Genomic DNA, 14,092 nt, shown 5'->3' on the forward strand with positions numbered 1-14,092 from the left:
GCTGGACAAAGACGCAATTACATTTTCCCTTGTAAATTCCAAGCGAGCCTTCGTCGATCGAAAATTTGTTCGACGCCAGCATCACAGCGTGGTGCATGAATAATGTTTAAGCTGCTGCTCAGCATGCTCGGGGCTTATAATTAGATAAATCCCCTTGAGCATACAATGTATATTCAGTTGTATATCACGGACGTCAATGGGAACGGGCCTTGTCGAACGTTGATGGAGTTCGTAACGTTGTGGCTGCAGCAGCTGCCATAGCAAATTCGCACCGATGCTTCGCGAACATCGTGTCTTCATAAACACGGAACTGATTATCCTAGTGCTAATGTAGACTGCGATAACTGGTGTATTGCGTTGGGAGCTTGAAGGGAGCTTTGCTCCGAAGAAAAAGCAACTCTGATCATAAATTTTTGCGCGACTGTTACCATCACAATTTTGTACGTTCCTATGATTTTTGCGGAACATTTGGTCGCGGTAAATGTACCGTCATTCTGCGAAAAGGGAATGAAGATATCGACTATGATTTGCGAGAGGAATAATCGAAAATGTGGAATTAAATTTATAGAGCACAGAGATGAGAGAAATTTAATCACAAACTTCTGTACGACTGCAATCATCAGCAATATTTGCTCATATTAAATTTAACGTTATCCTGGGAAAAGTAAATAAAGGTATTGAATATCATTTGCGATAGGAAGAATAACAAATCTACAATTAAATTTGTGGAGCACAGAGATAATGGAGTTTTATATTTAATTTGTGTCACTATATGATTTCAGCTGACTTGTTTTATTTTTTTATTTTAAAGCCAGATAATTTCTGCGATGCCTGAAATGTGCACTATTACTACATCATTAAGGATTGCTGATTTAAGCTTGAAGTATTTATCGATGTATATTAATTGATGCAACAAGAATAATCCCTGCATTTCAAGCATCTCATTATGAACTTGTAAATTGATTACATATCTGGATAGCAGCTAATTACCTACTCAAAACAAACGATGAATGTGGGTTTCAATACCTTTCCTCCTCAAAATTTTCATTACTTTTAAAATCTAATCTTTATGTTACTCTGAATTTGTATCTTTATAAATACTTCAGGATGGACTAGTTGTACGAACAAAGTTACTTTAAATATTCGTCACGGTGTGCGCCTGAAAAAAATCCTTTTCCCCTCAAAATGGCCACGTATCCACGCGTTTCTGATCGACACTGTTCATTTTGCAGAGCTGGAACTCGGTACACAATGCGTCGTCGAAATGTCTGGACAGCAAACCATCTTGCAGCATCCCAGCACGATGGACAAAATCGAACGGTGAGTGACTGCGTTTCAGCAGAATTCATTTCTTACTTAATTGCGTGTGCTTTTCGTTCACAAACGTAAGCGCGCGAAACGCAACTTCGTTGGAAAGAAGTAAATACTGATACAAAGTAAAACGAAGTGATGGGCATTTCCGTTAGTGGTTATTAAATTACGTAAGGGTAATTTTGGCGATGTCTTACTCCGTCCCTCCCCGGTAAAAGAATTCATAAGATTTTATATTCCAACCCTCTGCCTTATGTAATATCTTTTACATTGCATTTTTTCAGTTATTAAAATTCTTTTACGTAATTTAAAGCGTTGCGCAATTTAAGGACGATTCGACCAGGTGCTGTTTTCGAAATTCGAATAGCATTTGCCGACTTTCGAAACGGGTTAGAATAAACTAAATCTCAGAATATTTTGAATTAACCACTATTTAGTTGAAAGTGGCCATCGATATCATTTTGGTCCCTTTCGTTGGCACGCGATGGCTGGCACTTAGGGCCGTGATGATCCATCAGGGGCGTGTAAAGCGGAGCTCTAAAGACGCGAATTAATGACAGAGGAGTGGAGAGCGTCAATTTGCAATTGCATTAATTCCGTCGCTCGCGAGGGGCGCGATGAAAAACAGCAGTCGAGTGGATGACTAGCACGTACCTCGAGGCATCCTGCGTTCGAGGAGCTTTTTTTCCATCGTCCACGGCAAAGGACACGCGCGGGGGAAGACCTGGTGGAATTAGTTTGCCCCGGGGATTCACGTGGCACCGAGCGTTTCTGTTTGTGGCGCGTTGCAATTGTCGCTGCGAAGATTCTTTATCGTCTTCCTCTCTTGCTTTTTTCCAATACAACTGTTTGATCAAATTCTTCATCTTTTCCTTGATTTCTTCAATTCAATCATGCGCTTTCTTTTTGGGGAGGGGGTAACATAAATAATATTAAAAAAAAAGTGTCGCTAGCAGATCAAATTCTTAACATTATAATGTTTACATCCAAAATGAAAAATAACAGGAGAACGTCACATACGCCCACTCATAATACCGAAAATTTGAATATCCCACGAAGTTTGAAAAAAGTTTGGCACGCGTCACGGGCTTCGATAGAGTGCCTAATGCCCCCTTTTTAACAGGGACTAAAAGCAAACTCAATTTCGCGACAGACACGGTTGCAATTTCCGTGGCGTGCCTCTGAGCTTTTCTTCCCTAGGGAGATGCATATATGAATAGAGTTTTAAAAATAACTTTAAATCGGCTGGTGACGTCGGCAAGGGTGGCACTCTTTGCAATTATTTTCGCAAACAGACGGTTCACCCACGCTTCGAACGTTCGTAAGACATCATTCGTTCGAAGGAGAAATTAATTAGCGTTCGCTGTTGTTTTACTTCGGTGAAAAACTCACTCTGCTACGCAAGGCCCTCGATAATCGTATTGTTCGAGGGCATGCCAGGACCGTGGAAGTTTATGCATTTAATGAAGTTCGATTCGGCGATTAAATAATCGCGTACGAAGTATTTTGCATAATGGGTTCATGGATTGAATGGGGCAGAAATTAAATTGGGACAGAAAGGTCAGGGAATACGGATTTGTAATAACTCATTGGACCTTTAAATGTCTGGGAAGCATTTCATCGATTCAGAGCAGAGATTTTATGAAACGAATGGCTTTGAATTGTTGGAGACTTTCAGGTGAAATACTGTCAGTCGAAGTTGCTGTCATCTGAACAAGTGGAGTAGGTGGAATTTCGTTCTGATGTACAGCGTGCACTTTGGACTCAGATTATCAAAATATTGAAGTCGATTGTTTTTAGAGTAGAATATTAGAATTTAGTTAATTTGATACTTTGGCACTTTCAAATTACGCCTTTGTAATTTCAAGTTTCTTATTTCACAATGTAATATTAAAACCTTTGTAATCAAAGACAACTTTCCAAACCCTTTGCCATCTGAATAAACAATTTCCAAATTCTACCATAAAAAAAAATTAAACTCTATGCATACTCTAAAATACACTTCCGCAAAAGCTGAAACCTCTGCACAAACTACTCCAAATGTTCCAACTCACATCCCCTTACTCACCCTTAATCCACATCTTTGAAATTCTAATATCTTCAAAGGAAATCTCTGAATTTCTAACATCCCCGAAGAAAATCTCTGAAATTCTAATATCCTCCAAAGAAACTCTCTGGAATTCAAATATCTCCAATGAAAATCTCTGAAATTCTAATATGTCCAACGAAAATCTCTGAAGTTCTAATATCCCCAAAGAAAACCTCCCCAATTTCAACACCTCCACTCGAACGGAACAAGCCAGCGATGGCCCATAAGACTCCAGTGCTTCATGAAACAACGCTCTTCAACGTTGCTCCTTCTCAAAATCGAGCCACTAGTCGCGATTTCGACGCGATACCACCATGAGTTTTCTCGGAAGTTTCAGGGGGGGGGGGGTGGACGGTGCGTTTCAGGGGTAAGTTGCAAAGGGGGACTGAAGTGCAGCCAGCATCCCTCGCGCCACGAGGGTGACGTCGAAGATCGATACACGCTCATCTGGCTGTTGCAAACGCGGCTGGATAACTGTCCCGGGGGCTAAACGCGACAGAGTGTCCAACGGAAGCGTTTCGTCTCGCTTGTGTCGAACTTAGGCGACGATCATTGCATAATTGAAAGCTTCTTGAGCGGGTTGTTCATGAGGGATGCACCGCGCTCTCGTTTCATAGCCGTCGTCGTCGAAATTATTCAACGAGTCAGACCGCCACGGAATAATGATTGGGTAGTTTGTTGGGTGACCAGATACTCTGAGTGCAGCTTCGACTGATAGCTTCCCTGTAGCAATTGTTATTCATAAACGGCTAATCAACAAGTGGCTAATCAGATTCCATTAGCGATAGAGAGGATGTTATAGAAACAGATAAATGTGATTACATATTTGCTGTTGAAATTATTTTGCAAAGCAAATGGCGCACGCACCAAGTCAAAGATCATCCTACAAGGTGTTCAAACTGTATTTTATCGTAATATACTTCAGTAGGTATATACTTAAAGAATGACTTGCTATTATAAAATACATCAGACACACGACTACAGAAAGCTGAACTCAAAATCAGCAGGCTATCAATAAACTAAAGTGGGAATATTTCAAATTTCGATATCAGATAACTAATAACAGTCTTCAGCTTCGAACTTCTGCAACATCTACTCGATTTTTACACTTCAACAGATACCTCAACAAGCTTACTACAATTGTACTTCGTTGCCCATGTTCAGAACCGTACCACTTTTCAATTGAAAAGTAATTCTTCCAATGCAAGAAAAATGATATCGAGGGTGGCCACGCGAAGAACTGTCCACGTACGAAGCTGGTCGTCTCCCCTCGTTCTGTCTCGACGCATTACCCATGATCCTTCAGACGTCCCTTCGAACTTTACTATCTGCTAGAACTTTTGCAAAATCTACGCCCCCGGTTTGTTCCACTTCGCTGTTTCTTTAAAACTGAAGCTGACGCCGAGCGCATGAATCTTGTAAGATGTTCGAAGGATGGAAAGTCCTGGACAGGTTTGCCAGCGGGGCGTATATTAATGTTAACGTTTTATCGGGGGGGTATCATTAATCCTGTGTGCACAACACCGCAAAATTGTCGCGCGTGGAAAGGCCTTAACACTCGACTGCGAATCGAACAGTTATCCTTTCCGTGGCGAAATCGCGACCACTTTCGTCGCGGAAGCGAGAAGCGAGCCTCGCAGAGGGTCGCTTCCCGATTATTCACGGTTAATTATCCTACGTGCTAATTACCAGAGGAGATGCAAGGCAGAGCGCGTACGCGCGTTCTCGCCGTGACTTCAGATATGATAAACTGCTGGCTGGAAAAACAGCGAGCAATTATTATCATGCGCGTGTGATTGCTCATTACCACGAGGCCTTGCATCCTAACGAGTGCAATGGCGGCGGAATCATGTGCAGCGTAGGCCAAGGAATATGAACCAATTGGATACTCGAGTAGCGTTTCATTTGCCATGTCAAAAAACACTGACTTAACAGTTTCTATGATATGGTATTAAATGTAGTTTTTTTGCTTTTTTTTTTTAAATTTGAGCTTCAGAGCTGAATGTTAATTACATAGGTGCGTGGCGCTACGTTTCGCTGTGTTTCAAATAGGGTGTCGACAGACGGGATAAATATTTGAATAGTTTCGATTTTTAGGTTTATTTTAGTGGCAGAAATTTCTGATCAGCTGTAGATTGTAATTATTTTTCGTATTTTTGGTATTTTTAGTTATTTTAGTTATTTTAGTTATTTTAGTTATTTTAGTTATTTTAGTTATTTTAGTTATTTTAGTTATTTTAGTTATTTTAGATACTAGGTACTAGTTGCGTGATTGTTAACTCTGTATTGCTAAAGTGTAAGCTTTCATTGATATTTACATTCTGAAAATCTACTTGAAACAGTTCTATGTCATTGTGTTACCATAATAGTTGCAAAAGGCTTTGCCAGCTCATCCCTTAACCCTTTAACTGCGGGTACTTTTTATAGAGCCAAGCGCTCCAAACGCAAAAAAAAAATAACTTGTCGTTTATATACCACACCCGCCTCTGGCTATAATTTTAGCATGTGGTTTATAAACCACAGCCGCAGTTAAAGGGTTAAAGCCTTTCTAATTAGAAGTAACTTCGCTACTACATCCTCCATTAGGGTACTCAAAACTAAGAACGTCATGCTGATTTTTCAAAGTATCTCCACCTGCTTCGCTGAATGTACAGCAACAGGAGCATAAATGCCCACCCTCCACTAGTATTCCACTAGTACTATTTTCACGGTACACTGGACATATCTTCCGAAAAATTTCCTTACCCAAGTCATTCCTTTCCTTTATTTCTTTCATGACTCGTCAAGTCGTCTACTCGGCCCTCCTTGACACCGAGAATGACCAGTAATAATAAGAGCACCGGCACGATTCACACGGGCTGGGGATAAATTATGAAACGTTTGACCTATCTGCGTCGACGTTTCGGATCTGGCACGCGTCGAGGATAATCGAGCGGGGAATAAAATTTCCTGAAGTGGGTCAGCTGTGTGTTGAAGCTTGTACCGTTTTCGAGTCGTTCCTCAAAAGCGCAGGTTCCTACAATTTCGCCACGACTTTCAACCGGAATAATTTAATGAAAACATTTCCAGCCTCCAATAAGACAATTTCGACGGCTCCGCCTTCGTTGCCGTTTTATGGTCGGCGAAGCTCGGACCAAGGAGCATTATGCTCGTCATGAAATTGATAATTCAAAGGAACGAACGATCAGCCGGGATATTGGGCTGGCGAATGGAGTTTATTGTCTCCACGGTGCGCTGGAATCAGGTCAGTTATCGAGAACGCGGGCTGCAGCCCGTCAGGATGCAATTTACTGTTTTGTTAACGATAGAGCAGATTGCTGGGAAGTTCGAGAACACTGGGATTGAAACGTTCCTCGCGGCATCGATTAGTTTCTAAACCCGTCCACCAACTTTTATGAATCCATCCGTGTCATGGACAGTCTTCTTGTTTTCCTCCTTGCGATCGTCGAGGAAACTTGGGCTCGCCTCCACCCAATTCTTGGTAATAAACTCTTCAACAGTCGCTGCTTAATCGTGGCAAAGGAAGGAAAATACTACTCATTTACCCACAGTGAACTAGTTAACACGCGTATAAGGAAATACTAGTTACTACTTTGAGTAGCGTAAAATATTCAAAAATCTTCAATTAACCTTAGTAGGTAATTCCATGGGGTCGTTTTTGATCCGATTGTGGATCAAAGAGTTAAGGGTTTAGAAAATTCTTCAGTTCCCTTTTTCTGTTTCATTTCGTCACAGTGGGAAATGCTGCAACTATAGTATCGTGTTCCACATCCCAAAAGGCTTCACGAATTTTCAGAAATAAATGCATTTATGAGATTTAATGGTTGACGAACTTTTGTTGCAGTTTCCTCGCAGGAGGCGTTGAAATCACTCGCACTTTCGTTTCTCTGTGGAAAAACTGGCGCGTTTATGGTTCGAGCAATGAAACACGTTCGTTTGTTTTCACCTGGTTCGCAAGAGGTTTCGCAACCGTTGCGCGATGGATCTGCGATCGCAATCGAGTCGGATAAACAAAAAGACCGTGAACAATGTTGCGTTTATGGGAAATTCAATTACCACATTTCTTTCTGAGCGACGAATTTCCCTGGGCATATCGTTTCTGGAGTTTCTAGGCTCGTGGCTGACGTTCGCGTAGTTTTAATTGTTATTTATAAACGGCGCTCTTACGTAACGCGACGTTTATTAATGTTGCACGAGCGCGATAAAAATCTTCCCGGCTGCCATAAATTCGTGCACTCTGAGTCACTTCCGCGCACGCGTCCAGGTGGAATAATTATTTTTTTGCTTGCAAGCATTACCAAACTCTATTTTTACGTAACACGATACAACTGTTGCGATAAGTCGAACACACCGAGATCGCTTTGTATCGTGCGCGTATTGCGTCGCGGAATTGCAAAATTTGATTTCAATATCGAGGGTAAGAAACTTAATTCGATAGTTTTAGTTTTTCTTAAAAATTGAATTATTTTAGTTTTGATGGTTTTAAAGTGTACAGTAGCTTCGAGAAATTTGATTTTTTCGTTGCGAAAGTTCAAGTAGAGTGTTGCTGTATGTTACATCGAACGCTTTTTATTATTTGCTTCTTACATCGATGGCGAAAACACGTTAGAAACTTTTTGAAAGCGGCATTTCACTGTTTTCGAAAAGTCCTGGAATTATTTTTATAGATTACGGTTTAAGAAATTTTGGAGAAAGAAGTTTGTTACTTCTGCAAAATTTCGGGGACTTTCTATGCGCATCAAATTGTATCCGATTTTTGGATATCAGATTACAGAATTTAAGCTTCAAGAGTAGGGACAAACTTATTATATTAGCAATAATGTTTTCTTCAACTATCACATTACATTTGAAATTGCAAAATACCAATAAAATTCTAGTTTAACAGTAGAAATAGAAATTCAATCGTCAAAGATCACGCCACAGCACCTAAGCTCAGCACTCAACAACAGAAACAACAATCAACCCTCATTATCAGATCCTATATTTTTCTGCAACTATCGTAATTCATTGCAACTAAATTACAAAATAACCATCACATCCAACACTCAACAATATAACCCCCTTCGATTGTCAAAGAAATAACCTCATTGAATCTTCAAATATACCATCGCAACCCCGAACGAAAACCAACCCCCATTATCGCGCCCAAAAATTTCCACCTACATCTTCCGAATTCTACTGCTAAATTCCATTCCACCGTCACAAAAGCCACTCCCCATCACGCAAGCCTCTCCACGCAACCGGTAACCAGCATCTGTGCCCATCGAAACGGTGACTAACTGCCGAGCCGTCCACCGCTCGAGTCTCACCGCGCACGCCGCTGGTAGCGATAAATAATCGTTCTTTGTTGAGAACGCTTCACCGTCCCGCGTGCACTTTTACACGGCTACCGTGTACACCGAATGCAACAGCATCGGCTGCACAAAGCCCCTTGGCGGATAGTATCTGGTTCGATGTATGGTCTCATTGTGACTCATTCGTTCCTGACGCTCGATACAAGCGCGGCTTTTTGTACGACACGGCTTTGCAGTGCTCCTTACCCGCGCTGAACGGTGCCAAACCAACACGTGTGCAGCTCGTACGGAGGTGTCCGCGCACACGTACGTACATACGTGCGGAAGCCTGCAACGCGACCCCTCTCGTGGAACGGAATTATGAGCCCGAGGCACTCCCGCGTACCCACAAACCCTCCCCCAAGCCTGGTGCTTGGAAATATCCGCGGAGCTCAAGTACTTTCCTCGGCGCCGTCGCGTCCACCAACGAAACGAGCCCAGCAATTGCCGAATATCCGAGGGTTTTCGCATCCTTCTGACCAGTACATGCCCCCCTACACTGGCAACACGATGCTGCGTTTTCAGTGTTTTCGGTGTTTCCGTGGTTCCGCGGTGGCGTTCGAGGGTTTTGCTGGGTCTCGTGGTTCGGGGGGTAGAGGGATGTAGTGGATGTTTTTCGCGCTTCTATGGAAGCCTGATGTGAAAGGGAAGGGAAACTCGGGGTTTAACTGGGTGGCTGAGTAATGCTAAGGGATGGATATTTTGGGGGTGGGAAGAGGATTAGTTGGGGGAGTAAATTACTCAGCATATTAATTAATGTGGGGCATTTGTGCTATCTTTGGGCAATGCTTTTTTAGATGGGGGTGTAGTTGAAAATGCAAGGTTCTGTGTAATGGGAATAGTAAGGAACATTAAGGGATGGATATTTGGGGAATGGGAAAAGGATCAGTTGTGAAAGATGTGGGGTACAAGTTCTGGTCTTTGGTTTTTGGAACGAGGCATGACCGGTGAAGTTACTGAAGATGACGTAGATGGCTGCCTACGACAAGCTCTCGTCATCCTATGATCTCTTTAATTAAAAGTGTTGCGCGAGCTGAAGTCATCAAACGATCCCAGTAGATTAAAGAGTCCTCATAATTGCTTCTTACAAGGAGAGGTTTTTGGATATGTTTTAGCGGCCCGAAAAATAAATACGTGTGTTTTAATTTTGACCCGGTTGCATATTTAGGGGGTGGAACCACCCCTCAAAGTTCATAAATTGAAATACAAAAGTTCCTATTCTTACAATTAGTTTAAAGAATATTATAACATTCTATTGAATAAAACTTTATATAAATAGTTGATATACACAATGTTATAATATTCTTTAATCTAACAATAGCAATTAGTATGCCTCTTCTTATGAACTTTGACGCAGAGTTGGGCAAAAAATTTATCTAAATAAAATTCACATAACGAAGAAAAGATAAAAAATTTGTATTCGTTATTGAGACTCGAATAATCCAAGCCGAAGAGCAACGAATAAATACGTTTATTCGATGAGAATTTATCCCTCGAATAAAGATAATTTTTTTATTCAAAGAGAGTTTCATCCGTAGCGTCGAATAAATTCATCCAGATCCTTGGATTATATATAAAGTATCTTTTATTCGACTCGTTATTTAAATTATTTTTTATCAGGATAATGCCCAACTCTGCTTCGAGGGGTGGTTCCACCCCCTAAATATGCAAACGGGCCAAAATAAAAAAACAGGTATTTCTTATTGTTTCTCTAAAACATATCCAAAAACCAAAACAATCGGAGGTGTACTCCTGAAACCTCTTCTTAAGGTTAGTCAACTTTTACTCATTTCACCTACCAATCTCAATAACCTCATCCCCCATTATCATCCAATTACCCGGGGCCATTATATTAAATTTCTAGTAAGCCTGAAGCACAGAAAAATCCAAGAACCAACTCCCTCCACAAGCATTAACAATTAAAATCGCCTCTGCCCTACAACATGAAACCAACACAACCCCATTAAAATTACCGTTTCCTCCTCCCCCGTCTACGCGCCACTGCACCCCCTCGACCACTCAATCCTCGAGCTATCGACGATAATTCGGCCTCATCGGGGTATGTATTACATAATAAAGAAGCAGCACGGTCTGGTTAGGTAGCAATGCCGCAGACGAAAATGGCAACCGTATGCATAATAATGGCGAGCGTTCTGCCAATAACGCCGACTTTTATTGCGCGCTCACGGTGGAGGATTCGTAAATTGTCCGCCGCGAGTCGGTCCCATAAAACTGCTCTATGATACATCTTTTACAGCGAAACAGTTCCTCGCAATAAACGCGCCGCAGAATTTGTGCCAAGCGTTCCCAGCGCGCTGCAACGTCCCGTTCCGTTTCTTTCCCGTGTCCCGCTACGCCCTGTAAGGCCGGATTAACTGTGTTATTAGTTTCCGCTAGCTGGAGGCGACGTTTGCGCTAGGCTGCCATGTAAATAGAATCCAGAGCCGTTTACTTCGTGTACCTAACCGCCACCGTCAACGGATATTACACGAAGGGGACGTACGTGAATTCGCGCGTTTCTGGCTAACGACTGACGATTTGCCCGCGACACGTACTTGCTACGAGCAATTCCAAGCTGCCGTGGAAATATTTGGCGCTTAACGGGGCGTCGAATCGCAGTGAATTAATCAAGCAAATTGTGTTATATTTTATACTTTTACTTCTTGGGTGCTTCGTTCATGATTAATGCTTATTAATAATGCCATTTACTCTAATTTGTGCAATTTGTGTTAGCTACTCGCACGTATTTTCTTTTTTCATTGTGTAATAAAGACTTATAATAATAATAAAAAAATTATATGCCATACAAGGGAAGATTCCCAATATAATCTTTTTTCACTTAAAATTTCTACTTCTTCGCCTCGGTTCTACGAGATTTTAAGATTCCAAAGGATCTTCTTAAATTCCAAATACTGAACTTCGACGTAAATATTCTTTCCCTCAGTTGCAATTCCTAATTCCTCATTCCACTTCTCCAAGTCCTCAAGATTGCCCAAGCATTTCCCATTCAATTTCCAAAGACCACACTTCACCTTGAAAGATAACCTTTTCCATGACTCAAGATTTCTAATTCTTCGACCCAGTTCCTCACCTTCCAAGGTTCCAAAGAATTTTCCATTAAACCCTCAAGAAGAACCGGGGATGACCCAGGACTGACTACATCTGAGAAAACGTTTACTTTGAAGAAAAACCCCTAAGTGGATATTAAAGTCCCGCGCATTATCATACATCCGTGGAGCAAAGTATTTAGCGTGAAATTATGCAGCACTCGGTATGTAACGAAACTACGGTACGAGGATTTAATATTCCGCGGCGGGAGTTGCGGAGGAGACGAGTAGAAGCCTCGGACCAAAGGACGTAAAAACTTTTCCCCGCGGGAAGAACTTTGTTTAACCGGGTTTTATGAGTTTGTTGCGCAATAATGTTCACGTGCGTTGCCTGAGAGCGCTTGATGCTTCGCGACGAGATTCCAGCGATTCGCGCGAATCTGGTGGAAAAGTGTTGCTCCGGCTCCTCCTCGGCACAGCCTCCGATACCTCTCGAAACAACGACGTGACGGCGTTTAATATCGCGCGATAATATCAGCTAATAGGAAATCGATGAGAAGAGGTCTTATCTTGAGGTCGAGTGGAAAGTTCTGCCAAGATCTGTCTTATACTCTGCAGATTTCATTTAAATTTACGAGCGCAATTTAATCCTGAATTTCTCACGGGGTAATAGTGGCTGGGGGAGTTTGGGGTGAAATCTGTTGAGTATTGTGAGAATATTCTATGTATCGATAGAATAAATATTCTGCAGCTGTTGAGTGTGCTGCGACAACGATGGAGGATTAAATTGGTGAAGAATCACGGATGGCTTTGGATATAGGCTAAGTAGAACGGCAAATTTTGGGGAGCGACAAATTTTGGAAAGCTGTAAATTTGGGGGAGTGGAAAATTTTGAGGAGCGGCAAATTTCGAAGAGCATCAAATTCGGGGGAGCATCCAATTTTAGGGGAGCATCCAATTTTGGGAAGCGATAAATTTTGGGGAACGGAAAATTTGGTGGAATATCCAATTTCGGGGAGCAGTAGATGTTTGTCAGCCTAAGGGCACCAAAAATCCACCCCTGTGAAGAATAGTAGATAGGTATGCAGAACTTGTACCACTTCAAAATTGTTTACAAATTATAAATAGTAACGAATGATAGGATGGTGGAAGGATCGAGGAACCCAGGGTTCGTGAGCTCAGTTTTACCTTCGTGAAAGTTGCTTATCATTCTCTTCGTTCAGCGTATAATCAATGCACTGCGGGGCAAAGTAAGGCTAGTGTGACAGGACGTTGACGTTTGTTGGGTGGGTGCCACAGTAAATGTCCAAAAGCTCTATTGGTGGAGACTTTGAGATAGTAGGTAGTATCATTTGACTACTAAGAGGTTCGAGGTGATTGGTGAGTAATCGGGCACTAGGTATGGTATTTATAAAGGATGACGTGTTATTTCGCTCGTAGAATGACTTTCCTCTGAAAGAATTAATGCTTCAGGGGACACTGTGTGATCATACTGTAGGGACTAACGAATCTGCTACTAGCTGCTGATGGTTAGTAGCTTTCGTAGAATAAGCTGTTTCAAAATGTGCAGTTTTAGCACAGTGATACGAAATTAAATGAGAGAAACTTTGAAATCTTTCGGTACCTACTTCGAAATCACTAAAATTTTAATTAAATGCATTAGATGACTAGAAAATTTCTATTTAATTTTTAAACATTGTAGTTCAGTGCAGAGTATATTCTTTTCTCTCACTTTAATATTCTATTTCTTCTTATTTCGGTTCTTCGAGTAGGTACCTACTCAAGCTTTCAAAAAGTCTTCTACTAAATCTTCAAAGATTATAGTTCCACTGAAAATGCGTCCCTTTTCTCATTTGCAATTCCCAATTTTTCTTCTTTCATTTTCTACTCTACTCCCAAAAATTCAGTACTTGATTTTAATATTCTAAGAGGTACCCTCAGCTTCCACATTTCCTCCCACTCCCATCTAAAAAGAATTCTTCTCGTTACGAAGATAAGAAGCCCCTAAGAACCTCCACCGACTTCAAAGGCTCCAAGGTATTTGTTAGCCGAAGTAGACGACGAACTTTCTAAGCGACTCGATCGCTAAAAACCGCGAAGGTGCCCTCGACGCTCACGAGCAACAATTTCTTCTCCCTTCGCCGCAAAGAGCAACGAAGCAAGCAGCAAGAAAGAAACTCGTCGCGCTCCGCCATTTCGCCCGGTGTAAGAACTTCCACGGCAAATTGAATTGCATAATGAAGACAGACAGACATTTCTGGCAATGGCAAGACGCGGGCGACGAGCAACGCTCCTCGAGCGATTCAATTTCC

At 41.7% G+C, this 14,092-nt stretch overlaps 2 protein-coding genes across 10 annotated transcripts in view; one reads left to right on the forward strand and one right to left on the reverse strand.

Annotated features, from left to right (window-relative positions):
• Window positions 1-14,092, reverse strand: part of Pi31 (Proteasome inhibitor 31 kDa) — a 59,117-nt gene that overhangs the window by 23,162 nt on the left and 21,863 nt on the right. The window lies entirely within an intron of this gene.
• Window positions 1-14,092, forward strand: part of LOC143377560 (kinesin-like protein KIF13A) — a 133,503-nt gene that overhangs the window by 18,719 nt on the left and 100,692 nt on the right. For all 9 annotated transcript variants that reach the window (XM_076828963.1, XM_076828969.1, XM_076828964.1 and 6 more), the window contains exon 2: window positions 1,233-1,320. In XM_076828963.1, the coding sequence (XP_076685078.1) occupies window positions 1,233-1,320 (88 nt within the window). The remainder of the gene's footprint in view (window positions 1-1,232; window positions 1,321-14,092) is intronic.

The sequence above is a fragment of the Andrena cerasifolii genome, chromosome 16 (assembly GCF_050908995.1).
Source record: "Andrena cerasifolii isolate SP2316 chromosome 16, iyAndCera1_principal, whole genome shotgun sequence".
NCBI classification, from domain to species: domain Eukaryota; kingdom Metazoa; phylum Arthropoda; class Insecta; order Hymenoptera; family Andrenidae; genus Andrena; species Andrena cerasifolii.